Here is a 26,278-nt window from a genome sequence, read left to right as displayed (position 1 = left end):
AATTTTATACAAAATTATATATATATATAATACCCTTTTTTGTTTTTATCCAAATATTGCATGTTATACACACTGTTTGACACCTAGCTTTTTGCATATGATCATCCATCTTGGAGATTATTCCGTATCAATACATAAAGAGCATCTTCGTTCTTTTTCACATTTGCATAATATCACATTGTGCAGATGTGCCATCATTTATTTAACCAATCTTTATTCTCGGCCTGGTTATTACAAATAACACCACAATGAATAATCTTTTAAGGGTGGCACTTGGCAGAGGCGTGGGTATATCTGGTGTTGCTGCTACCTCTGCCCCCCCATTTCTCCTCCCTCCATCTCCACAGACCCTTTCAGTGGGTGCTGAGGAAGGAGAGGGTGGTGGAGGTAGAAAAGTGAGTGAGCAGAAAGCAAAGGGGAGACAGGAGGGCACCCCAAGCTGTCTGAGGGCCCTGGGCTTCTGGGGCATGGAAGAGGGGGGCTGATGCACTCAGTCCTGAGAATTCCAGCGCCTAAAAGATCTAAATTGGAAGAGACCTTGGAGACCCTCCATCCCCTCTTAATCTGCGGGGTAATAAGAACCACCCAGAGTACGTGTTCAAATACAGGCCCCAGGGGCAACAGCCAATAAATGAAACTCTCCAAGAAGACCCGGGAATATGTTTTTTTTTTTTTTTTTAAGATTTAATTTAGTTGACAGGAAGAGAGTGAGAGAGAAATAAAGCACAAGCAGGGGGAATGGTAGAGGGAAAAGCAGGCTCCCGCTGAGTAGGGAGCCCTATGCGGGTTCAATCCCAGACCTTGGGATGATGACCTGAGCTGAAGACAGATCCTAACCAACTGAGCCACCCGGGCGTCCCATGGGAATCTGTTTTGAACAAGAGCCACGGGAGACTTTCTGATGGGGGAAAAAGTGAATAACTCAGATCTAGTGCAACCCATTCACCTTGCAGGTGGGGAGACAGTCCCAGAAAGAGGGAGTGACTTGGGCAAGGTTACACAGCCAAAGTGAGTCACAGCCTGGAACCTGGGCTTCGGAGTCCGGGCTCTCTTCTGCCCACCACCAAGTGCTCTGTGTGAAGCGAGGTGGATGGAGGAAGAGCAGCTTTCCCCACCTTGCACCCCACCTGGCCCTTTGTGCTTTAGTGATGCCCTTCCCCAGGCTGCCTGGCTTCTTGTCACTGAGCCATTGGGAGCTTGCCCTCTCCTTCCTGAAGTTGCACAGACAGGGCAAAGTTTAGCCTAGAAGTAAGGCACATTCTTTGGTGGGGCTGCTTCACCGGGGTGAGTTACTAGGGATGCCAGAGAGAGGTTTGCTGGCATCTCTACTCACAGGCCAGCCACATAGTCCCCCACAGGCCACAGTAGGTTGGCTTGTCCCCCACCCAATGACCTGACCTTAGCAGGGTGCTAGGCCCACACACAATAAGCCAGCCTGGGAAGTCCTGGGGTTGCAGATGAGGGCACCCGCACTCCATTGGGGGAATGAAGTGGGATCAGGAAACATAGTTGGGCCAGAAGATCTGGGCTTGGTGGCGGGGGAGGAGGGATGGGCAAGAACACTCAGCCTGGTGGGGAGCTCCTTCCCAGACACACAGGAGATGGGGCTCACAGGCAGAAAGGCAGGTCTGCGCTGTGGGCAACTTTTAGACCACAGCTCACGCCCACAGGGAGATGGTAGGGGGAAGGTGCAGCTAAGGCAAGAAGTCTCCAGCCCTCTACTGCACCCCACTGTGTCCTGCTAGGTCTGCAGAGCCTGAGGTAGATGATGTATCTCCGACTGCACATCAGGTCACCAGCCTCCTGGCTTAAAACAACTCTCCCCCCACCCCTGAGGAGCAGGTGTCTGTCGCCTTCTTGAACAGGAGCAAAGCTGGAGAGCCACAGCTGCTCCCCACCTTCCCCCTGCTTTGGAGCCCCCTGAACGTCTGGAGAAGCTCAATGGTTCACCCGAATCCCTCCTGCTCTAATCTTAGCCCCATCCTTCTAGTTGGCACTGCCCTTAGCTCCATCCCCTTCTGCTCATGACAGGGGTCTCTCCCTCTACCAGCGGGGTTAGGAGGAGGAGGAGGAGTGTTGGGGAACACCAGCTTCTCATCAGTCCCTCTTTGGAAGTATAACAGGAACAGCACAGGCTTTGGAGGCAGGTGGTTTGCAGTGTGAACTCCGGTCCCAGCACATGTGCTGTGTGACCCTGGGCAGGTAGCTTAGCCTCACCAAGGCCTGGCTTCCCTCTCTGTCAAAGGGCGCAGAGTAAGACAGTGTCTGCCTCCTGGTAGAGGGAGGGTCACGTCTGCCTGTGGAGGGCACTCCATCCACCTGCCTCTCTCTCACCTGGGGCCAGGGGAGGTTGTAGGGTACACCTGGGGGATAGGGGGCATTGATGAGAACACCAGGTAACACTAGCACCCCCTTCCTCTGGTTGGTGACTCGGTGGGGGCTGCCACCTACCCCTTTCCCGGGGAGCCCCTGCTTGCCTGGCACTCTGGGTAATCAATTAATTTAATTACTGAAAATGCCATTCCTTTCCGCCAGCCTCTAGCCTCGCCCCCCTCCCCACTCTCAAGATTCTCCATCCACTCCCTAGTTATCGAGAAGAGGAAGAGAAAAGTCTCCAATTAATGGAGCAGCCGGTTTCTCAGCTTCAGGCCTGGGCTAAGCCCTAATTAAGCACCAGTGCCCCAGGGGATTGCAGATAATGGATTTGCAGAAGGGCTGCCCTGTAAAATGTGAAATGGGACTGTGAGGGCACCCAGAGGCCAGGCCAGGGAGGAAGGAGACTGCCTACAGCCACCACCACCAGGGGACAGGCCCCCACCTGGGAAGCTGGACCTGTTCATGGTCCAGCCCCGGGAATGGCACTGACCCCCCTGCACTCAGTACCACCCTGCACTGATCCCCATGCTGCCTATCAACACCCTCCAGACACTGTCTCCCTTCACAGCAGTGACATCCTCCCCAGCCACTCCCCCCCCCCACCTCCTATGACACTTCCGTGCGGCTCCCCCTCCTACACTCTGCTGAGCTGGGGAGCCCGGTCACGTCCTGGGAAGGCACATCTTGATATGATAAGAAAGGGATCCTGAGGTGTAGGCTCGTGGGCTGAGATTCACTGCTCACAGCGGTGTTGGTTCAAGGACCAGAATTTCTGAAACGCTTGAGAATCACTGGGGCGTCTTGCTGAAATGAAGATTCAGGCTCAGTGAGTCTGGGGCGGGGCTTAAGAGATGTTTCAAGTCTTCAGATTCCTGCAAGCTCCCAGGTGATGGTGGTGTTGCTGGTTCGGGGACCACACTTGGAGGAGCAAGGGGCTGGAGTGCCCACTGGTGGGGTGAGGGAGTACCCCAGGAAACCGGCTGGTGAGGAAGAACCACAGTGGGAGAGAGACCAGGGCTGGGAGGCTCGGCAGGAGTGGTGGGGACCCATGGCTTCGGGATAGGTCTGACACTGCCACCACTTGGGACAAGGTGTGTCTTTCAGAGTCGTGGTCGAAATTGGCCAGGCACTAATTTCTTATTGGATTCTGGCCATTGAAGAGCACAGTGGAGTGGCCTGTGCCCGGTGTCACACCATGACACCTTCCTCAGGCTACCAGCGGGCACTAGGTCTCCAAGCTGAACAGGGACAGAGTGCTGGTCAGGTTCCCAGGGGCTGGCGCTGTCCATTTGTCCTTCAGCTGTCCCAGCTGCTTCTGCCATTAATGGAGGCCATCAGTAGGGTCTCTTGGAGTATCACTGGGTGCCTCTTAGGATATTGCTGGCTGCTCTCTCTGGGTGTCATTGGCCACATCTCAGGCTATTGCTGACCGTCTCGAAGGGTGTCAGGCTATCTCCTGAGTGTAGCTGGCTGTCTCCTGGGGTGACCATGCTGTCTTGGGCTCTCTGCACTGTAACACTGTGGCTGGTTGCCATCTCTCAGACTGCCCCAGGGCTCCGACCAGCCAGGGCCTTCCAGCTGGAGGAGTCACACAGAAGCAGCCCTCTGAATGCTTTGGCCCAGTTCTCCCCTTTCAGCCTTGGTGGAGAAAACCCTTCACCAGCCCCCATCCTCCCTGCAGAAGCCCTCTGAGGATCCTGGGCCCCAGACAGTGAGAGTGCCTGTTCTCAGCCCGTTTGTCTCCTAGAAATGCACTGGGGAGGAGGGGATCTAGAAGGCCAAGCAGACCTGGATTCCCATTGCTGGCCGGGCAGCTAGGGCTAATTATGCAGCCTCTTCAACTGGAAAAACAGAGACAGAAGGACAGTCTCTGAGGGCTATTGTGAGAAAGGAAAGCTGTAGCATCTATAAAGCACCCGGCACAGTGCCCAGCATACAGTAGGTGCTTAATAAACCCCACTCATCCTGCCTCAAACCCAATGACCCAGGCTCAGCCTGCAGCAGGGTCGCGGCGGGCAGGGGGTAGCTGATGGCACGTGGTGGTGAAGGGGTTCCCCACACACCCCGCTCGTCTTGCCCACCTGGGCCTGCAGACAAAGCTGGGGCGTCACGCCCTTTAGCTCCCAGGCATCGTTATTACTCAGGAGCTCCACAGCATGGATTTGTGGGAAATCTAATGAAAGGAAATTAAGTAGCAGCTCCAGACAGGCTGGATGTGTTCATATCTCCTGGAGTCTTTGGATTTGGCATCTACTGCCAGGCACTCCGAGACCCTTCCCATCTGCACGGTGGCGATGGGTACCCTCTGCTCCCCTCCCTCCCTCTCTCTCTCCCTCTCTCTCCCCTGCTTCTCTGTCTTCATTTACACCTCAGTGAGTCTCAACCCTTCTGAGCGCAGAGTTGCTAATGTGATTTCCTGCCACGTTCCTGAAAGCCTCTGCCAGGAAAATCAGCCCCTTAGAACAGAGCTCCCTGGGCCTTCCAGAACCTCGGAGGTTCTTCAGTGAGGATGTGCCTGCAGGAGGGCCCTGTGCTGGGCACTCGGAAGAGCGGGGAAGGGAGGGCTTGGACTCCTCTCCGATGCCTGCTAGGTGTCCTGCTGCAGAGGTACATCTTTTGATCTTGGGTGAGTGAGTTGGGGCCTCAGTTTCCTCATCTAGAAGAAGAGTAGGATTGGACTCGATGCTTAGGACCAGCTCTGACATCCACAGATTCTGGAATTCTGACAGGAAGGTCTAGGGAGAGCCAGGCATTCTTTGGTATCTCTGAAAGTTTGAACAAGGCCTTCAAGAACTTACCCTTTTCTCAACACTAGCCAGTTTCTGTGTGACTCATGGCCTGGCCCCACTCCAGAACCTGGAAAGAATAAGGGGAGGAGGTGCTAACAAGGACCCCCGTACACACCCCCTTTGCAAAGCAGGTTGCTTTTTGCTTCCTTCACACAACACACAGTTACGGAGCTCTGTTGTGCCAGACCCTGGGTCCCTGGGCCCTGCCCTCTTGGGACCTAGGATAGGGTGGAGGGAGGCTTTGATACTGGAGGACAGGAGTCTGCATAGAGCTAGGCACTGGGGACCATCGGTCCCCCATTATGGGGTAGGAGACACCTTGCCGGTCTGCCTGTGCTGGTCCAGAGGTGGTTTGAGTTTGAGGGACCTTGAATGAGTCAACATACTTTTGTGCCTGGTTTTCTGCAAAATAAGGTATAGACCCTCTTCCAGGTCCTCCTACATGGTGGCCTTGACAGGTTGAGAAGACCACCAGTATGAAAATACCCTGTACATGGAAAGGCTTCATCATTTTATGGAGCTTACCTTGGAAACAGGAGACCACCACATCTCTCAGCTTCCTTTAGTCTATGAAATGAAGGCAGTGGTAACATCGGGGACTTTGATACAATCCTGGGAAGGGAGCCCATTTCTTCCCCAGGGCCAGGGGGCAGGGCCTGGAAAGTGAGTTACAGAGCGAAGAGAGATTTTTTTTTTTATGGCCTGTAATGGCTCTGTGGGTGCACCTGCCATCCCTCCCATGGCTGATAGGAGCAGGCTCCCACTGCAGCAGGAGGGATTTGGGGGTAATCATCCCTAGTGGTTCCACTCGGAAGTGAGTGAGGAAAAGAGTCCTAAAGGGTTGGTGTCCGCGGTCACGAGGGCCATGTGGTATTTGGGCAGAGCAGAAACTTGCATGTAAGAAGCGTGCACACACCTTTGTGCACGTGGAGTAGGGAACCCCGTGGGACGTGGAGACCCGAGTTAGCTGGTATTTGTCCAACCGCATGGAGCAATGGGCAGAGCATGGGATTCAGAGACAGACACAGGCTCAAGTTGGACAGCCCCACTCCAGGGCCATGCTCGACACCCAGCCCGGGTTCGGGAAGGGGAATAACTACCGTTAGTACCAACTCCATCTCCACCAGCTGAGGGGGGTGTCCTTACATGGCGAGCGGGTGCAGGGGTGCAGCTATATGGGAGCCTCACCTCTGTTCCTCTCCCCTACTTCAGAAGAAGAGCAAGGTACACTACCATGTCGCTGTCATCATCAACTACCTGGGCCACTGCATCTCCCTGGTGGCCCTCCTGGTGGCCTTTGTCCTCTTTCTGCGGCTCAGGTGAGAAAGACTCAGTGTTGGCCTCTGGCCTTGAGCAGGGTAGAAAAGTGAGACACAGGAAGCAGCCCTGGGGGAGGGGCTGCTGGCAAGACGGGCCCCTGCCCCCTCACCTCTGTGGGAGGGGGACAGACATAGGAGCTCCAGGTATCTTGGAACCTCTGGCAGGGCCATTTCTGCCCCCCACCCAGCCCAGTAACTACTGGGGGGACCAGTGATGGCTGAAGCCCAGGCTTGCCTTGTGCCACCCCCACCCACGCATGGATGCACCCATCTGGGAGGCCTGGAAGGGGGAGCCTTTGGGTTGGAAGGAGGCAGCTAGCAGTGCCAGGCAGGTCTGTGCCAGGAATGGGGGTGGGAGCAGGAGCTGAGTATCAGGCCTGAACGCTGGGAGAGAGGCATCCCACTGGAAACCTTTTATGTCTTTGGACCCTAGAGCTACAGGGAAAGTAGGGGTGCTATGGGAGGAGGTGGTCCCCAGTAAGCCAGAAGCCCCTGGTCCCTGGAGCATCTGCTATGTAGCAGACTCTGCCCCAGACCTTAGGTCTGGATGGGTCTCAGGTAGGAAGGGGTCTGTGGGGCATCAAGAGAGCTTCTGCTGTCACCTCCCAGTGTGACTCAGCCAGTCAGCCCGGTCCTCAGTTTCCCCATCCATACATCTGGATTGGAGTGAGGCTGGTGGCCTGTCCCTCATTTCTTCTTTCCTCCCTTGCTCCCATCACCCTCCCACCCTCCCCCGCTGCCTCCCAGGAGTATCCGGTGCCTGAGAAACATCATCCACTGGAACCTTATCTCGGCCTTCATCCTGCGCAATGCCACGTGGTTTGTGGTCCAGCTCACCATGAGCCCCGAAGTCCACCAGAGCAATGTGGTGTGTCCTGGAGGGGCAGGCACAGGGTCAGAGGGAAAGTCTGGGTGGGACTGTGCCCTGGTGAAAATGGGCCGGGCACAGGCCTTGAGGCCCAGTATAATGGGAGTGGCTCCCTGCAGGATGAGGGGGACAATGGGGGGAATCCTATTAAGAGGAGGTCCCAGGCCCAGGGTGGGGTGCTGCTGCCGTCATACCCCATCCCCAGTCTAAGTGTCATCTCTGGTGGGGGTGGGGTGGTAGGGCTGGTGCAGGTTGGTGACAGCTGCCTACAACTACTTCCACGTGACCAACTTCTTCTGGATGTTTGGGGAGGGCTGCTACCTGCACACGGCCATTGTGCTTACCTACTCCACTGACCGGCTGCGCAAGTGGATGTTCATCTGCATCGGCTGGGGTGAGTGCCCTGCGCCCCCTCCTCACCCAGACTCTGGCCAGCTGGCTAAGGGACCTGAGAGCCCGGGGCCAGGTCAGGGTGGTGGGGTGAGAGTCGCAGTCTGCCCCGACTTGGGGGTGGAGTGCAGCATGCTGGATGAGTGAGTTCGAGCTCTACCCTGGAGAACCCCTTCGCACTTCTAGGCCCTGGGCTGCACTAGGGTCTTCCAGGCCTTGTGTCTCCCACCCAAGAGCTCTGTGACAGCCAGTCTCTCCCCAGGTGTGCCTTTCCCCATCATCGTGGCCTGGGCCATCGGGAAGCTGTACTACGACAATGAGAAGTAAGTCACCTCCTCCCCTGAGCCCCGAGGTACAGGCTCTCAGCCCAGCTCTGCATGATGCTTCCTAAGGACCTTGGGCCACATCACCTTCCCTGTTGGGGCCACAGTTTCTTTGTCCATATAGGAAGGGTGCTGGGGGCTGGGTTCGATGAGTGTCCCCAGCAGTGCTGTCCTTGAGGTGGAGCTGGCTAGCCAGGTGGATCCGGGCTCCCTTATCTGTCTTGGGATTTCACAAACAGCATAAGGGTTACTGGCAGTCTCTGGAGTCAGACGGCCCAGGTTCTGAATCACAGACCCATCATAAAGTAGTTATATGACCCCGGGCTTGTTATTACGGTGTGCCTCAGTTTCCTCATCTGTAAAATGGGAATCCTATAAAACCACCTCCTGCAAAAAAGGGTTTTTGTGGGAATGATATGAGTTCATACAATATTAAGCATTTAGAATGTTTGGTACATAGAAAAGTCCATATACATTTTTAATGAATATTAAGATTTGTTTTACAAAAGATTCCATGGATTTAATAGAAACAAATCCTGATGGTCTCATAGAGTCCTTCCAGCTCTGAAGTCCTGACTTTGGTCTAAGGTATTCCCAATTACCCCCTGGAAATTAGATTTCTGCTGTAGTGGTTCTTGCCTTGGCTCATGTTAGAACCTCCCAGGAAGCTTTAAAATGTACCAATACCCAGGCTTGACCTCCAAAGAGTGGGATGTAATTGGTCTGGAGTGTGCCCGGGGCACTGGGATTTTTAGCTGCTGAGACTGAGAATCACTGAGCAAGAGGCAGAAAATGTGGATACAGCCAACCAAGGAGGTGCCAGGACCTTCCGTGCCAAGGCGTTCGCAGGAACCTGCTGTCTGAGTGGGGTGCCAGGTGGCCTCCATCACAGCAATTCCTCCCCACCCCCATAGAGGGGAGGAGGCCGCCAACACCTCACTGGGCTCGACGACGAGCCTGGAAACTGATATTCATAGTTACCAGGCTGATCCTTCCTGACTCTGGCCCGCTGGCTCTCTCTGCCTTGGCACAGCCGACAGGTGGGGTGGGGTGGGGGGCTGGGTAGGTAGGGTGGCAGTTGCCAGACACCACTGGGGGCCTGGGAGTCATGCCCAGCATGTTGGGTCCCAGCACAGGAGCATCGTAAGCCCTGGGCCATGGTGCCTGGGCCTGCAGGTGTGGAAGTGACTACAGTGGAGGACAGTAAGAATAGGTTTCAAAAAGCTGCCCAGTAGGTGTGTTGGAGGAAAAAGGATGCGCCTGGTTTAAGAAAGTCTGTCTGAGTGGCTCTGGATCCCCATCTAGTGGTACGATGCTGACACTGCCGCAGAAGGGATCCCGGTGTGACACAACCAGAAAGAACTTGTAGGGATCAACCACTAGCCCTGGCCCCAGACAGCTGGGATTTGGTCTCCATGGTGCTTTTTGAAAACTTGAATTCATTTCAAACCTTTAAAAAGTCCAGACGTCTCACATAAAAGTCTCAGTTTCTGGCTTATAGAAGCATCATGAGATCTAGGCACTGTGGGTCTCATCCCCTGGAGGCCATGGTCTCTGCACAAGGACATGGGACTTCCCGTGTGCCGCATCCCCACCCACTCCCTAGACCCCCAAGAGATCTCTGGAGGGAAGCTCAAGAAAAGGAAGAGCAGGTCTGCTTCTTCTACAGGTGAAACCTATGGAATCTCTGCCTTGGGGTCATTCAGGCCGCAATTAAAGTGATTCAGAGATCGCTAGCTGCTGGGGGGCCCTGCGTGACAGGCACCAGGCACCACCAGGGGGCTTGTGCCAGACCCCCAGAGGGGAGCCAGGGGAGCAGTGGTGTGTTGAGCCCCCGTCTGTTCTACATAGTGGTCTTTGCCACAATCCGCCCCCCTGCCACATTGCCTGCTTCCTGCTTTACGTCTAATAGAAGGTGCTATCTGTCCATTCTGCAGATGGAATAACTGAGGCATTGTGTTGGGATCTTGACCTTCTTCCAGGGTTGGAATTGAGGTACCCAGAGCCTGGCTTCTGGCCCCAGTCCTGCCCTGGCCAAGCACTGCCCCTCCCCATGCCACTTAACTGGACCCGGATGACCTTCCCCCCTTACCTCTCCTCTGTGGCTTTCTAGGTGCTGGTTTGGCAAAAGACCTGGGGTGTACACTGACTACATCTACCAGGGCCCCATGATCTTGGTCCTGCTGGTAAGAACCTGGGTAGGGGGGCAGGAGAGAGGGACAATCAGTACCTACTGTGGACTGACAGGGTCCCCGTGCAGACCAGACCTGGAGACACTGAGGCCCTGCCCTGTCCACCCAGCCTGTCTCCAACCTCTTGTGCACACATATCCCCACACCATCCCACTGTGTGCTCAAATTACAGATCAATTTTATCTTCCTTTTCAACATCGTCCGCATTCTTATGACCAAACTCCGGGCATCCACCACATCTGAGACCATTCAGTACAGGTAACCTGGCCCACCTCCCTCCCCCAACCACAGGGGGCTCCAGAGACCCCAGCCTCCAACCCAGCGTCCCCCCCTCCACAGGTCCGACAGCCCCTCCTGAAAGCCCAGCTCCCCATCTCAGACCTCCTGGGGACCTGGCACCCCAGCCCCAGGCCCAGCCCTCCTCACGGAGCCAGAGGCCCCGGCCCCGTCCTGGGATGGGCTGTGACTCTGGGCCTCCCCACCTGCCCCGCCTCAGGAAGGCTGTGAAGGCCACTCTGGTGCTGCTTCCCCTCCTGGGCATCACGTACATGCTGTTCTTCGTAAACCCCGGGGAGGACGAGGTCTCCCGGGTCATCTTCATCTACTTCAACTCCTTCCTAGAATCCTTCCAGGTACTGCCACCCACCCCTCACTCTGGCCCTGGCTGTGCTCTGCACCTGCTTGGGTGGGGATTCTTTCAGACAAGGGTCTGGAGGGGTGGAGGCTGTGGAGAGGAAGGGGGTGGCCCGGAGGCTAGGTGGGGCCATACCTGTCCCTGTGCCTTGACCCGCCTTCTCTGTCCACCCCAGGGTTTCTTTGTGTCTGTATTCTACTGTTTCCTCAACAGTGAGGTAAGGATGCCGGGGCCCCAGAGCTCAGGATGGTGGGGGGTGGGGGACTTCTGGGACCTGAGATTGTCTATAGCCTCCTCCTGCCCTCCACATGCCAGCTCCCCCTCCCTGCCCCCAGGTCCCTAATGAGGATGCAGCCAGGAGCCCCAGGAGGGCCCCTGACACCTGCCCACACTGCTCCTATAGTGGCAAGCCCACTGCTTTGCTCCCATAGGCAGTTGGCACAGGGAGTCAGAAGTCAGGGCTTCAGTCCCATCGATGAGTCTGTGAAAATGCTTGTTGAAAACAGGAAGGGCTAAGCCCTTGGGCAGGGCATGCATATGTGCTGAAGGTAGGAATTCTTTGTGGCAAAGGCCATCGGTGCCTCTGTGTGGATGGGAAAAAGTCTTCTCTTCTCAGAATACTTGCAAAAATCATCCTAACAAATAGGCAAATAATGTTGATGACATGCATGGCACCTCCTCCTGTGTGGCCCCCTTTGCGTTTCACACCTGCGTACTGCACGCCTGCAGACTGCTCACGTGTACTGCTGCTTGTGGCAGCCCTAGGGGCTGGAAGGGAGTCCTGAGATCCAGGCTCAGACACCATGCTCTGCTCTGTGCCCACAGGTCCGCTCTGCCATCCGGAAGAGGTGGCATCGATGGCAGGACAAGCACTCGATCCGTGCCCGCGTGGCCCGCGCCATGTCCATCCCCACCTCTCCCACCCGTGTCAGCTTCCACAGTATCAAGCAGTCCACGGCAGTCTGAGCTGGAGGGCCACGGAGCGGAAGATGGTCTCCAGGCTTGGCCAGCTGCCCTATCTATGGAGGGGACCAAATCCTTCTCACAATCTGTATCCCCAGAAGCATCTGGCACTGACAGCGTGGGCCACACCCCACCCCACCCCCGGCCCCGGAATGAGCAGGAGTTCTAGGCCTATGAGAGCAGCCATAGTCTGGGCCATGGGATGAATGGGAAATAACCTATAGGATTGGGCTGGGCCCAGGGCCTCTGGCTCCCTTGTGCCCCAAGTCCTCCCCGGAGATGGAATGAGAATGGAGTGGAGATGGCCAGCCAGAAAATCCAAGGCAGCACAGAGGTCCTTCCAAGAGGCGTCTTCTCCCAGAGCACAAGATGGCCAGCCTCCTGGAGACCTGGGGCCTGTCCTCAGCAACTGCAAGGCACCAATTGCTGCCCTAGGAGCATCATGGGAAACTCCTGTGACAGCATCCCAACCACCGTGATGATGCCTCTGGGTGTTGGCAATGCCTTCTAATACCAGTGGGAACCAAAGCCAGGTCACCAGAAAGCCCTGGCCATGTCATTAGAAACCAGGTGACATCATCAGACAGTAGGCCACACCACAAGAAATCCTCCCAAGCCACCATAATTTCATCTGGCACTGTGGCACTGCCATCAGAAATGCCCTGTCTCGCTGCCTTGTACCCTTGGACCTTTATGCCCTGCAGGCCACTCAGCCCCCCGCCCCGGTCCTTAACCACCCACAATACCCACACCCTGATGTGTCACCTCCTGCCCCTGGTGTCTCCCCCTGTGTGGGAAGTGGGGGTTGGAAGGAGATGGAGTGTCCTGTGAGCAAGAACCAGGGTGTGCCCCAGCCAAAGCCAGTCTCCCTTTTAGAGAACAGAGTATGCTCTGGGCCATCCTGCCTGCTGGTGTCAGTGGTCTGGCATCTGGGGCAGCCTCTCTACTGGGTACAGGGGGTTTCTGGTGCCTGGATGACCTCTGGAGCAGCATGATTAGCTAAGCAAAGATAGAAGGGGCAGGGGACTTGGATCCTCTCTGCCTGAGTGTCCTGGAGCAAGACAACTGGTTCTCGGGGCAATCAGCAGCCCCCACTGGACCCTCCTGTGTCCAGAGTACTGGGCCACTGGAACCAGGCCTTGGGAGATAAGGTGTCAGCTGTGAGGGGGTGGCTGCTGTAAATAATAATATTTATCTTTTCAACCAGCATCTGTGAAGGTCTGGACTATGCGGGGTTGGGTGGGAAGGGCACAGCAGAGAAATGGAGGCCACTTTTCAGTCTGGGGCCAGCCAGCCTGTGGCTGGGAAACCTGACACCATTCACACCCATCCCGATGGGGTGCTAGGTGAGCCACTGGGGGCATGGGCCTGCGGACGCAGCTGACAAGGATGGCTCTTAAAAGGGATGAGTCATAGGGAGAGAAGGGCCACAGGTGAGCAGTGCTGGCCAAGGACACTAGAGGGGTCAGGGCCCATGGCGACAGCTCTAGCCAAGGTGTGGCAATGGGACCAGGCAGGAATGTCTCCCAGCCCCAAGGGAAGGGCCAAGCTGGAAGCAGGAAGTAGAGTTAAGGAGGCCTTGACACTGTCTCAGCTTGAGAGCCCCAGAAACAGAGCCAGAGACAAGGTTTCCAGAACCAAGTAGGGAAGGGGAGCACGGGGAGCGGGTGGGGGCGGGAGGCCAGGACAGGGAGGCGGCCGGAGCAGGGGTGCCCACACCACAGCCACTACTAGGGGCAGCTGGAGCATAATCCTACTGCAGAAGCCCGAGGGGGCATCCCCGCCTTCAGCCCACCTGAGGGGCCACAGGGGAGGAAGGCTGCCCCCGGGGGTAGGGAGCACAGGGGCCACATGACAACAGAGACACAGAGAGAGAGATACACACTGAGGGAGCGTGCACAGGCACAGCAGGGTGTGGTGGGAGGCAGCCTGAGGGCAGGAGAGGGGGTGGGACGTGGAAACTCCACCCTGGCACACAGGGACCAGGGACTCGGGGAGGGGACCAGAGGCACCAGGACAGAGACAGGCTGATGGCCCCAGGAAGGGACCAGAAGTGCCTGAGGAATCTCAAACGGGCCACAATTGAGGCATCTTTCTCAACTGTTATTCGCCCAGTGAAGAAGTGAGAAAGCAAGGCTTCTCCTGTACGAGCTGGGCTGTGGGGACAGGGCTCCCCAAGGACAGAGCAGCCTGGGAGGAGGAGGAGGGGACATTGTAAGGAGGTTGCTTGGACAAGAGGTCCTGGGTGGGGGGCAAGCTGAGGCAGTGTCCCTTCTGCTTGTGCCTCCTTCCAAGCACCTACTGTGCATTCGAAACTGCCAGGCCCAGCACAAGGCGGGGAGATGAGTAGCCCCCCGAGACGAGTGCCAGCAGCCAACTGCAAAGCCTGGAGCTGCCGGGTCTGGAAAGCCATCAGAGGACACCTCCAGGACGGGGCTGACAGTCATCAGAGGAGCTCCTGGGGGAAGTGGGGGGCAGGCAGGGGCTGGTCCAGATGAGCCTCAGGACACCTCCCATTCAGAGACTGTAAGGGAGGAGGGGCCGCTTCAGGAACATCTGGGCCCCAGAGAACTGTAACTCCTCTGCGGGGGTGGGGGAGGGCAGGTGCCCAGGGTATAAGCCTGTCACAGCCCAGGGCTCAGGAAGCAGGGTGAAGGCAGGCCCCCAGATGGGGTTTCTGAGGGTCATTGTTCCCTGAGGTTCAGCCTGAGGGTATAAGGGATGGATACAGGATACACATGCCACTGTGCTGGGGCAGAGGCCTGGCAACCACAGGGGGAGGGGGTCACTGCAGGACAGACCGCTCCCTCAAGCCTGGAGGCCACAGTCCCCTGGAGTACCCCATCCGAGCCCGTTTCTCCTTGGGACCCTCCTTCATGGGCACAGATCCCCAGGGGAGGAAAATCCCCACTGTGTGGTTTCCATTTCGGGCTCCTCCACCTCTAAGTGTGATGACAGGCCCCTGCCCTGGGGTCCTCAGCATCCCTTTCAGGCCTCCTCAGTCCTCCTGCTGCTGCTGGGTCAGATGCCCTAGGATAGGGCAGGGGAGGGAGCCAGATGTGGGAAAACATGTGCTAAGGAGGCAGGGAGGTTTTAGAATCCAGGTAATAACACCTTAATTGTGGGCATTTGTAAACTGCTTTGCAATCTGTATAATCCTTTATATCATCTAATCCTCAAGTAACTCAAGGAGGCAGAACCTTCCCATTCTACAGCCAAAGACACTGAGGCCTGGTAATTCCTCTGAGATCAAAGGTCCTCTGGCTCCACATGCAGGGATCTTTCCACCCCCTGGGTTTGGGTTTTAGGAGGCCAGGACAGACAGAGCAGCTCTGGGGGAGAGGGGGCAGCAGGAGGCCTCAGGGCTTCAGATTGTCTGGTTGGGGACGAGTCCCAGGTGAAGATGGGACCAGCCCAAAGATGGCACAGCCAGTGTCCAGTTGCTGAGCTCAGCTGGGTGGGAGCAGCGAGGGTTCTGTACAACTATCCTGATTCCCAGCACACGCTTCCCACCTTCCCAACATCCTCCACCCCTCCACTCCTTAAAATGATACTTAACTGCGAACAGTGCAACCCAGGGCACCAGAAGCTTCTGTGGGCCTCCCTGCACCCACCCAGGCTCTGCTCAGCCCAGGGAAGGGGGTCACCAGCCTCCAGCTTAAGGGTCTCAGGATCATCTCATGGAGTCCTCTGACTTTAAACTCAACTGCCCATCCTCAGTCCAAAGAGAAACGAGGGCTGTTTTCTGCATTCCAACACCAGCAATGCTATCGTTGATTGAGTGCTTCTCGGGTGCCAGGCACAGCCCAGCGGCTCACCTATTCTTCATACCACACCCTGTGAGGCAGGGGCTGTTATCCCCATTTAACAGATGGGGAAAAGAAGGCACAAAGAGGGCCTGAGGCCTGCCTCAGAGCCCCCAGCGTGGCTGGCATGGCCGGATGTGCACCTAGGCTGGCCTCACTCAGCCTCTACCGTGTTTAGCCGTATGCAGCAGGAGTTCTTTGTAGAATGCCTCTCCCTGCCCCACTGCCTCCTCCAATACCCTCCCTAGGGAAAGTCCTCAGTTTCCCTAGTTTGTGGACAAACAGCATTCAGAGACAAAGTTGGCACCTGCAAAGCATGGGCTTCGGGGGGCCACTCCTAAGCAGCCCAGCCTCCAGGCTGCCAGCCTCCCAGTGTCCCAGCCCTGTCGCTGTTTCATGCCAGAGCATTGCCTCCTACCCCTACTTTTACAGCCCACCAACCTCTGCAGATCCAACTGGTCAGGCTCGGGCTCAAGACAGGCCTGCAACACATATATTTTTCAAAGGTCTAAGTGTGTTGGAAACATTGATGAGATCATTGTTTAGAGGTAACTCCAGAGACTATCTTCAGCCTCCAGACTCCCACCCACTCTCTCTGCCCCTTCCGGGGGTCCTGGACAGATGCCTGCCACCCAGCCTCATCGCCCCACTGGGCCAAGGCAGGTGGGGGCAGAAGCAGGCGTGGGGGCCCTGTGCTCAGTGTGCCAAGAGGAAAAAGGGAGAGTGGAGCGGGCACCCAGTTAGGGCGGGGGACGACGTGGAGGTGGACCTGGAGGTGCTCCTGCCTCTTGCCTTCATTATTGGGATAGTTGGGGAGGGAGCAGGTGGTGACCCAGTCCTCTCTCAGTGTCTATACCACCTCTAAGACATGCATCTAGGCCAGCACTGGGCCAGGTAGCAAGGGCAGTGAGTGGCCAGGTAAGCCGGGCACCATCTTCTCCCTTCCTGAGCAGCCACACTGGGCTAAGTCCTGCTGTGAGGTCAGCTGTCCTTGCTGCTCCAAGTGGATAAAGATAAATGCTCCAGGTGCCCCCCTAGGTCCCCAGACAGAAGGCAGAGACACTGCCCCTGGCTTGCCTGGGACAGTGACCCTGAGAGCCCAGGCCATAGCTAAGAGGAACAGCAGGGAGGGAGCAGAAGCTGCAGATACAGGGGGATGCCTTCAAAGAAAGGGATGGAATCTGGAGAGAGAGGTGGGCCAGGCTGCAGAGTCTTGGAGCAGAAACACAGCATCGGCCACTGGTATGATGGCACCTCCCAGAGCATTGTGCAGGGCACTGTCTGGGCCCAAGCAGCCACAGAGAAGACCAACTCCAGGGCTGTGGGGGCTGGGGGTGGATCCGGAGGATCTGGGGAAGCAGCGATTAGAAAGACACTCAAAAGCCTTCAGTGAGCCGGGTCCCAGGAAGAACCTCAGAGGGAATGAGCCTCAAGAGAATTCTTTGAGCCAGGACACCAGGAACCCAGGGTAGATCAGAGAAGAAGGGTGGGAGCAGGCTTTTTTGGGGAATCCTGTGTTTCTGAACCCCAAATAGGGGCACAGGCTGGTCTAGTTCCAGAACGTGTTCATCTCCATAATGGAAATCCCATTTCCATTAAGCTGTCACCTCCCATCCCACCTTCCTAGCCTCTGGCCACTACGAACCTGCTCTGTCTCTATAGCTTTCCCTGTTCTGGATATTTCATAAAAGTTAGAGTCATACAATAGTGTCCTTTCGTGTCTGGTTTCTTTCACTTAGCACAGTGTTTTCAAGATTCATGCACATCATAGCAGGTATCAGGACTTCGTTCCTTTTTACGGCTGAATGATATTCCATTGTATGGAGAGACCGTGCTATCCATTCACCCGTTGAAGGGCATTTGGTTTCTCTCCACCTATTCCAAGTTACTGCGAATAGTGCTGCTATGAATATTCATGTACATTTTTTTGAACACCTGTTTTCAATCCCTTTGTTAGGTACCCCCAGAGGGTGGGATTGCTGGGTCATATGGTAACTCTACGCTTCACTTACTGAGGACCCGCCAAACTGCTTTCTACATACAGGCTGGTGGCTGCACCATTCCACATTCCCGCCAGCACCGTAGGAGAGTTCCAATTTCTCCACATCTTCACCAGAACTTGTTACTCTCTGTGTTTTTAACCATAGCTGCCTCAGTGGGTGTGCTGGTCTGTTTGTAGGAAACCCAAGACCCCCTATTGGGAGAGCAGAGCCCCAAGTGAGAATAAAAGCAACATCAGCTGAGGCCGAGACAGTTTTATTATCACAGCACTCAGGAAGGGGCTGGCTGGAATGCAGAGAGGTCTTACTTTCCTGACCGCCCCTGACCAACGTGCCAGTGCTTCCCTGCAATGGGATCCCATGGCAGGAGTGGCTGGCAGCCTTCCCCAGGCCCCAGGCCCTGCCACGTGTCCCTGTCCCCAGCCGGGAGTATGCTCACTAGTCTGCTGGCTTTGCTCCCTAACATATTTCTGACAGTTACCTTGTCATTATAATTACTGTTTGTAATCGAATTAAACGTTAGAGCCATGGATGAAACAGAATTGTACAAACAAGGAGAAATGTTGTCTCTTCTGAAAACTCTATTGAAAGACACAATCTGAGTCACACAAACAACTAGCTGTCAACCCAGGTGGGGGTGAGACGAATGTAAATACCTGGGTGGGAAGAGATTGGCAGTCTACGTGGTTCTAGTTGCCAACCACTTCGCAAGGTCCTTTCAGCCTGCCTTCCATCCCAATGAACCCAAAGCTGGATGTTGGGAATGGTGTCGCATCAGCGCAGATTTTGTAAGGAAGGCGACTTGGAATGCTGGGGGATGGGCCCATAATCGATGCAGACGTGTTAAGGAGATCAGTGACTGTGCGCTCCATCAAAGTGAAAATAAAATGTGTTTTATAGGTTGAATTGTGTTCCCAAAATGATATGTTGGAATTCTAAACTCCAGGACCTGTAAATGTGACCTTATTTGGAAATGGGGTCTTTGCAGATATAAGCGTGTTAAGATAAGGTCACTGGATGGGCCCTCAATGCAGTCTGAGAGAGAACGTCCGGTGACAGCAGAGGCAGAGATGGGAGTGGTATGGCTGTAGGCGAGGAAAAGAAAACCAAAGATTGCCAGCCACCATCCAGATGAAGAAGGGCTGGGGAAGGGTATGAGGAAGGGTCCTACCCAGAGTCTCCAACGGAGCATGGCCCTGCCAACACCTTGATCCTGGACTTTGTCTCAGTCAGCTCAGGCCATATAACAAATAGGCTAGGGGCGTAAACAACATGAACAATTTTGCACAGTTCCAAGAGGTTGGGAAGTGTGAGATCAAGGGGCTGGCTAAGCGCGTTCCTCGGGAGAGCTCTCTTCCTGGTTTGCAGACAGCCGCCATCAGACTGAATCCTCAAAAAGCAGAGAGTGAGATCCTCTCTCCTGTGTCTCTTATGAGGAAACAAGCCCATTCCTGAGGGCTCCACTCTGATGACACTCTTACCTCCCAAAGGTCTCACCTCCAAATACTAAATGTAAAGTGTGGAGATGACTTTTTAATGGGTCCCCTCTTCAACCGATTTTTTTTTTCAACACACACATCTGCTGGCCAATCCCCATCCTCTGAGACAAGTGGGCCAGCCACAGTTCCCTGAGTACACTGTGCAGAGCACAGCAGGGTTAGCCAGAAGCTCCTCCACCCAGCATGCTGGGTTTTAATCTTGTCTCTACCACTCACGTGTCACCTTGGAAAAGTCTCTTCACTGCCCAATGCCTCAGTCCCTTCTAGTGGAAAACAAGGTCATGAACTCACACATCCCACACATATTAGAATTCTATCACTTGCTCTTCCAGAATCTGAGAGTGGCAGAGAGATAGACAAGGTCTCTGTCTTCATGGAACTCAACCAGGGAGACACAGAAAATAAACTAGGAAACATATAAGCAAAGACTTGAGTTGTGATAACAAGTGCTAAGAAGTGTTTGCTCCTGGCCGTGGTCAGGGGGAGACCATTGGAGCACAGGCCTTTAGGATGAGAGCAAGCGGCAGGTGAGGCCTTCGGGCGGGAGGCAGAGCTGCATGGCCAGGAAGCCTGATGCTGTCAGGGAGCCGGGCAGCACCCTGGACAGGGCAAGACCTAAGGGAGGTGTCAGTTGTGGGGGCTGGATCTGAGGCCTGCGGCTGGGGTCTGTGGGGTGGGCTTCTCTAAGCTCAGGTTTACTCAGCCATGAAGTGGAGGTGTTCAGGGACGGTAAAGCTGCTATAACAAAGAGACCCACAATAAGCTGAGGGCTTAAGGAAGACAATGTATCCAAGAGTCTGTGGTAAGCGTCCCATACCATTGTTCCATGTAGACATCCAGGGTCCCGCTTCCTTTCCTTCTTCTCTTTCCATCCCTTAGGACAGCGTCCTCTCACCAGAGACAATGGTCTGCCTATGACTGGCTTGTGAGAAGGGAAGAGACGAACAAGGAGCCTCATGATCTCCGTCCAGGCTCCTGAGGGGTTCACATCATTTCTGCTCAATTCCATTGGCAAGAACTTGACCATATGGCCATTCCTAACTCCAAGGGAAGCTAGAAATGAAATTTTGGTCATGTGTCAATACAAAAGAGCGTGGCTTTTGAAGGAGGGCACACAGCCTCCCCGCCCCGCCTCCCCACCCAAGCTGGATACAGTAATACCTCCCTGCAAGGACGTAATGAGTACAGATAAGAGTATGTGGCACTTAGTAAGTGCTCAATACAAGTTGGCAAGGTCACTGAGGTCAGGGCTCCCAGGGCCCTCAGGAACCCTCGAGTCCCATGTTCTCATTTCTGGGCGGCTGGAAAAACAAGCGCCGAGGGGAGAGGCATCTGCCCCGGAGCCCAGTCAGTGAGGGCCAAAGTTGGTCCAGAACTCACGTCTGGGATCCTCAACCCCAGCCCCTCGGCATTAATTTCAAATTACCTGATCCAGGCCCGCCAGGGGCTGAGCAGAGAGCGGGGACCTGGGCAACCTCTCTACCGGAGGTGGGGTGGTGGGACAGGCATCTAAGAGGGACCCAGTGCTCCAAAGCAGTGCCCTAGGCCCCAGGCTGCAGGCTTTGTGACCAGGTAGGTGTGGCTCCAGCTCCCAGACAGGAGGCAAGGCTGCTCTATGACAGAGGGCCACACCCAGCCCCTGGGAGGAGGCCGGGGCTGGGAGCCGCTGCCACCGTGGGGCGCAGCGCGGGTGGCTGGGGAGGATGGCGTGCCTGGGCTTCCTCCTCCTCCTCCTCACGAGCACCACCGCCCGGAGGCAGTACGGCGTGGTCCACGTGGTGTCAGAGAACTGGAGCAAGGACTACTGCGTCCTGTTCAGCTCCGACCACGTCACCCTGCCGCGGGACCTGCACCACGCGCCGCTCCTGCCCCTGCACGATGGCACCGCGGCACCCTGGTGCCCGGGCAAGGACTCCCCGGCCCGGGCGCGGCCCCTGCGCCAGGCCACCGCCATGGTCATGAGGGGCAACTGCAGCCTCCACGCGAAGGGCTGGCTGGCTCAGGGCCGCGGCGCCCACGGGCTGCTCATCGTGAGCCGGCTCGGCGGCCGGCAGTGCTCGGACAGCAGCCCGGGCCCCCAGGAGCGCCGGGCGCCGCGGCCGGGCCTCACCATCCCCGTGGCCGAGCTGCGCCACGCCGACCTGCTCGACATCCTCAGCCACACGCACTGCAGCGCCTCGGTGCGCGCGGCCCTGTACGCGCCCCCCGAGCCCGGCCTCGACTGCAACGTGGTGGTCCTCTTCCTCCTGGCCGTGGGCACCGTGGCCGCCGGCGGCTACTTGGCCGGCCTGAGCGAGGCCGAGTGGCTGCGGCGCGGGGCCCGAGGGGCCGGGGGAGGCGCGGCGGCCCCGGGGGAGGCGGCGGCGGCGGAGGGAGCCGAGGACGCGTCGGTGGACTTCACGCCAGCCGTGGCCGGGGCCGTGGTCACCATGTCCTGCTCCATCATGCTGCTGCTCTACTTCTTCTACGACGGCTTCGTCTACGTCCTGATCGCCACCTTCGGCCTGGGCGCGGGCACCGGCCTCTACAGCTGCCTGGCGCCCCTGGCGCGCCGCCTGCCCCCGCAGCTCTCCCCGCGGCCCCCGGCCGGCCCGCGGGCCTGTCCGCGGCTGCCCCTGCTGCTGCTGGCCGGCCTGTGCGCCGCGGTCACCGCCGCCTGGGTGGCCCACCGCAACGAGGACCGCTGGGCCTGGCTCCTGCAGGACGCCCTGGGGGTGGCCTACTGCCTTTTCGTCCTGCGGCGGGTGCGGCTGCCCACGCTCAAGAACTGCGCCTCTTTCCTGCTGGCCCTGCTGGCCTTTGACGTCTTCTTCGTCTTCATCACGCCCCTCCTCACCAGGACCGGGGAGAGCATCATGGTGGAGGTGGCCTCGGGCCCCGTGGATTCCTCGAGCCACGAGAGGCTGCCCATGGTGCTCAGGGTGCCGCGGCTGAGCTTCTCAGCCCTGACCCTGTGCGACCAGCCCTTCTCCATCCTCGGCTTTGGTGACATCGTGGTCCCTGGCTTTCTGGTGGCCTACTGTCACCGCTTTGATGTGCAAATCCAGTCGCGCCAGGTCTACTTTGTGGCCTGCACCGCGGCCTACGCCGTGGGCCTGCTGGTCACTTTCGTCGCCATGGTCCTCATGCAGATGGGCCAGCCCGCCCTACTGTACCTGGTGTCCAGCACCCTGCTCACCAGCCTGGCTGTGGCCGCCTGCCGCCAAGAGCTCACCCTCTTCTGGACCGGCCAGGCCAGAGCCAAGACGCCCGCCCAGCCCGTGGCGGGGCTCCATGACGCCCCTTCATTTGGCTCTGAGCAGAAGCAGGAGGAGACGGCAGACGTCCACACAGCCGGCAAGTTTGAGGGGGCCACCGGCCACCTGGCAGGGGACTTGGACAGCAACCTGGAAGAGGACGAGGCCGAGGCCACCACCGCATCTGAGGATGAGGCCAGTGGTCTGGATGTCCACAGTGATAGCTCCGAGGGCTGGAACGATGCCAACCTGGACCCCGACGAGCTGCCTCAGGCCTCCCCCGGGTCCTCGGAGGAGCTCGTGCCGCTGATGCCACCGCCCTCAGTGCTGGGCCAAGCCCGGGCCCAGGCCCAGGCCCAGGCCCATGACACTGGCCTGCCCTGGATGGGGCTCCACAAGAGGAAGGGCGGGAAGGTGCAGAGGAGCATGTCAACCCACGCCCCCTTGTGAACCGGAACCCCGAGACCTGTGCCCCAAGGAGTGATGGCAGAGTACTTTGGAGCACAGCCACACGCAGCCCGAAAAGAAATAGGGGCATTAAAGATATTCCATATCCACCCAGCAGAGCTTCGTGGTTTGTTACGGCTGTAAGAAAGCGGTGACCACAGAACAAATCCATGCGGGTTCTGAGGATAGGTGCCAGTCCCCAATTCTGCAGAGTGATAGACGGGCCCAGAGAGGGCCCATGACTCACACGAAGCTACTCGAAGCTACTCGGCAAGGTCAGGATCTGCTCCCAGGGCTCACTGGACTATCCACCTTGCCATCCGCCCACTGTCCAAGCCAGGGCCCCAGCCCGGCCCCTCCTCCCCCCACCTCACCCCCCTGCCTGACTGACAGGCCCCATCCCTGGAGCCCCACCCCCACCTCATTGCCCATCTCTGCCTCTTCTGCAAGTCAACTGCACTATCACCGGTCTTTGATCACACCACATCCTCTGCCCCTGTCTTTCTGCACATGCTATTCCCTCTGGAGGGGATGCCCTTCTCAGCCCAGACAGAAATATCCCAACCTGGGTTCACTGAAACACTCCTAGACACCCTTCGAGTGCCCGCTCACATCCACCCTCCCCCCAGACATCCCTGCTCCCGGCATCCCAGACTGCAGCATGCATCTAGTGTGTTCCTGCACTCAGCCACCTGTTACAGCCCAGGCATTGGGTATGCACCTGCTGTGTGCACCACCCCGTGGTGGGCACAGAAGGAGGTTGCTGTCTAGCTGGGGAAGGGTGCTCGGAGTTGAAAACAGACAAGAACGACCCGAAAATCATCTCAAAGCGGGGAGGGAGAGATCGGAACCTGCATGGAAGAATTTAGGAGACCAGGGCTCTAGCTCCCCACACTCCCTTCACTGATTCTGGACATAGACTGGTCCTTTTGGACTGCAGTAGTCTCATCTTCAAAACAGTACTTATAGTACCGTGTCCACTGGAGGCAGAGGCATGGACAAGATGACCTCTTGAGGACCCCACCGTTTTTTAAGCCAGATGTAACGGTTAGTATGTTGTTTAAGCAAGAGAAATAAACTCTGGTGTCAGGAAAGGCCTCCTGGAGGAAGTTTTGTTGGAGGTAAGGGAATCACATCCACAGAGGCAGCGTGCTACAATGGTTAGGGTTCTTGCACCAGCTGCCCAACCGGAAATCCCAGCTCGACCACTGGCCTATAGTGTGTCACTGAGCAAGTGACTTAACCTCTCAGGGCCATGGTTTACTCATCTGTAAAATAGGATGATAATGAAAACCCTACTTATCATAGGGTTTGGGAGAGGTTGGAATGAGTTGGCTTATGTAAGGTGATGGACGTAATGCTTTATGAATGTTAATTCTGTTTCTATCACTCCCCTAAATCCAACTCCCACGAAGACTCTGAGTCCTGGCTCCAACTCCCCCCAACAACCACTCCACATTCAGCACCCCTGCCCCTACCTCCTGTAGTCAGAGAGGGCACACCAGACCCCACACACACGCCCCCCAGGGGGCTCCCCTCACCTAGAACTTTTTCCTCCTCTCACCCCCAGAATTGGGCCTGACCAACTCCTTTTCTCTCCAGCTCCAGCTCACATGCTCCCTCCTCAGGGAAGCCTTCCTTGATAACCTCTTTCTAAAGTAGACCCCAGCCTCTGTCACACTGCTGTACACCTGCCTGCTGGTTTTCTCAACTCCTCCAGTCTAGCGTCAGCTTCACGAGAGCAAGGACCACTCTGTCTCTTTCATCTGCGTGATACCAGAGCCCAGAAAAGGGCTGGGGTGTAGTGGGTGCTTGATTTATGTTTGTTGGAGGAATGAGTAAATGAGGAGTTGATCCAGCTTGAACTACGGAGGAAAAGGAGACTCCATGAAGAAGGCCTCACTGCCCAGGCCACTTTCCTGGGTTCCTGCATGGCCTGGTCAGTGCAGAGATGGGGCCCTGAGGGGCTGGTTGGGGCCTGGGCGTGGGGAGTACTGGGGCCAGCGCAGCGGGGTGCTGGTAAATGGGCACTTCGAAGAAAGCCCCCTTACTGGCCCGCTCTGCACCTGAAGGCCTGGGCCAGGCAAGGGCAGAGTGTGGAACCTGGGCCAGGACACTGACCGGTGGTATTGGCAGCCCCTCCCACTGGAGCCGGCAGCCATCTGGCCTGGACAGAGGGGCCTCGGCAGGCCCTGGCTCACCCCCAGCCTGGGCGGCCTCCCCACTGCTGACCTGCGTCACTGGGCCTGCCAGGGGTGGGCCTCTACCCCTCCACCAAGCCTGGGGGCGGGGGGGGGGGGTTCTCTGGGCCCCCTCCACCCCCAGACTAGGGACAAAGGACGTCCTCTCCCTCTCAGGAATTTGCAGTCAGAGTGGCTCCCTGTGGCAGGAACTATGCCTGCCTTCCAGGAGAAGATTCTCAAGGGGAGAGAAGCCCCTCCCCGTCCACTCATGTCTGAACACCCCGCACTCAGGGAAAGGGGAGTCTGGCTCTGTCCTCACTGCTCCCCCTGCAGAGGCAAACATTCAGAGAGCATGCTCTCTGTAAAGTGGGGAGAAGAATACTACCCACCTTACCCTACCAAACGGTGAGGGGCTGAGCCTGGGTTCCAGGAAGCCTGCAGCGCTTCTGCCGCCATTCTCTGGCCGCCCAGGGGCCCCTGCTCCTGCCCTGACCCCGGAGCCAGTGTCTCCTTGTAGCTGTGGGTTCTGCTTCACTCTGCCAGTTTCCATTCTCAGGGCCTGGGTTGAATCCAGGTGGCACCTGTCAGAAGTGCCCAGAGCTAGCAGCCGCCACCTGAATGCCAGAGGGAAACAGGATACTGCATGTGTGCGTACATGAGGGAACACGCACGTGGACACACACACGGTCCATACAGGGCCCTCAGGTACACGTTCACACACACATACCTCCACTCCCTGCACACATGCATGTGTGTACTCGTGCCCAAGCACATGCCCCTGTACTGGACACTTGCACATACCTGTGCACACCCTCCACGCGGGCACACACGTACACGCAGCCAGGTTCTGACTTGCTGCTGCTGTCCCCTTCAGACTCAGCCCTGCCCCACCAGGCCTGCCTTGGGCCTGAGAACACAGGGGTGCTGATGCCTGGACTTCCCACCCCACGGGACCGAGCGGCCCTTCCCTGTGGGGCAGACTTTGAGAGGCACTGCTCAGACCTCCCTTTAAGGAGGGCGTTTGGTGGACAGTCCCCTCTGGGGCCACCTCAGCTTACCAGCCCAGGTCACTTTGCAGGAAGACGGGGGGATACAAAAGTCCGGCTAATAACGGAATAAGACCAGGTGCCAGGGCCTGGACATCTCTACCCAACGTGGGGATCCTCACACGGGCAGCCTTTGCCCTCTGAGCCCCACTGCAGTGGCACAGAAGGGGCAGGCCTGCATCCCAGCCTGATCCCCCTCCCCTTCCC

At 57.0% G+C, this 26,278-nt stretch overlaps 2 protein-coding genes and 3 long non-coding RNA genes across 9 annotated transcripts in view; 2 read left to right on the top strand and 3 right to left on the bottom strand.

Annotated features, from left to right (window-relative positions):
- The window catches only part of CRHR1 (corticotropin releasing hormone receptor 1), a 49,237-nt gene extending 37,238 nt beyond the window's left edge, over nucleotides 1-11,999 (top strand). For 2 of the 4 annotated variants that reach the window (XM_072781312.1, XM_072781314.1), the window contains 9 exons: nucleotides 6,378-6,484; nucleotides 7,232-7,352; nucleotides 7,593-7,746; nucleotides 8,005-8,065; nucleotides 10,179-10,251; nucleotides 10,430-10,515; nucleotides 10,754-10,889; nucleotides 11,067-11,108; nucleotides 11,717-11,999. In XM_072781312.1, coding sequence (XP_072637413.1) covers nucleotides 6,378-6,484; nucleotides 7,232-7,352; nucleotides 7,593-7,746; nucleotides 8,005-8,065; nucleotides 10,179-10,251; nucleotides 10,430-10,515; nucleotides 10,754-10,889; nucleotides 11,067-11,108; nucleotides 11,717-11,857 — 921 coding nt within the window. In that variant the 3' untranslated portion in view covers nucleotides 11,858-11,999. The remainder of the gene's footprint in view (nucleotides 1-6,377; nucleotides 6,485-7,231; nucleotides 7,353-7,592; nucleotides 7,747-8,004; nucleotides 8,066-10,178; nucleotides 10,252-10,429; nucleotides 10,516-10,753; nucleotides 10,890-11,066; nucleotides 11,109-11,716) is intronic. The other 2 variants (XM_072781313.1, XM_072781315.1) reach the window with 2 other exon arrangements.
- On the bottom strand, nucleotides 652-7,145 carry LOC140607034 (uncharacterized). Its single transcript, XR_012009204.1, has 3 exons — nucleotides 6,354-7,145; nucleotides 5,691-5,821; nucleotides 652-5,232 (listed from the first exon to the last, which is right to left on the bottom strand). It is a non-coding gene; the product is annotated as an uncharacterized lncRNA (long non-coding RNA).
- On the bottom strand, nucleotides 7,239-10,552 carry LOC140607035 (uncharacterized). Its single transcript, XR_012009205.1, has 3 exons — nucleotides 10,158-10,552; nucleotides 8,075-8,285; nucleotides 7,239-7,359 (listed from the first exon to the last, which is right to left on the bottom strand). It is a non-coding gene; the product is annotated as an uncharacterized lncRNA (long non-coding RNA).
- Nucleotides 12,000-17,967: 5,968 nt separating the features above from the next.
- LOC140607033 (uncharacterized) lies at nucleotides 17,968-20,743 on the bottom strand. Of its 2 annotated transcripts, none has more exons than XR_012009202.1 (3): nucleotides 20,586-20,743; nucleotides 19,977-20,212; nucleotides 17,968-19,897 (listed from the first exon to the last, which is right to left on the bottom strand). It is a non-coding gene; the product is annotated as an uncharacterized lncRNA (long non-coding RNA). The 2 variants fall into 2 exon arrangements; XR_012009203.1 differs by having other exon boundaries at nucleotides 17,968-19,894.
- Nucleotides 20,744-20,773: 30 nt separating this feature from the next.
- SPPL2C (signal peptide peptidase like 2C) lies at nucleotides 20,774-22,956 on the top strand. The gene has a single exon (XM_072781311.1). It carries the CDS (start codon nucleotides 20,863-20,865, stop codon nucleotides 22,843-22,845), a length of 1,983 nt encoding a protein of 660 aa, XP_072637412.1. The 5' UTR covers nucleotides 20,774-20,862; the 3' UTR covers nucleotides 22,846-22,956.
- Nucleotides 22,957-26,278: the final 3,322 nt, after the last annotated feature.

The sequence above is a fragment of the Canis lupus genome, chromosome 16 (assembly GCF_048164855.1).
Source record: "Canis lupus baileyi chromosome 16, mCanLup2.hap1, whole genome shotgun sequence".
Lineage (NCBI taxonomy): Eukaryota > Metazoa > Chordata > Mammalia > Carnivora > Canidae > Canis > Canis lupus.
The sequence above is the reverse complement of the archived record's forward strand: the minus strand, read 5'-3'. Positions and strand labels throughout refer to the sequence as shown.

What these genes read in the sequence shown, in the direction of transcription:
- SPPL2C (XM_072781311.1), top strand. Translation starts at nt 20,863, where the DNA reads ATGGCGTGCCTGGGCTTCCTCCTCCTCCTCCTCACGAGCACCACCGCC.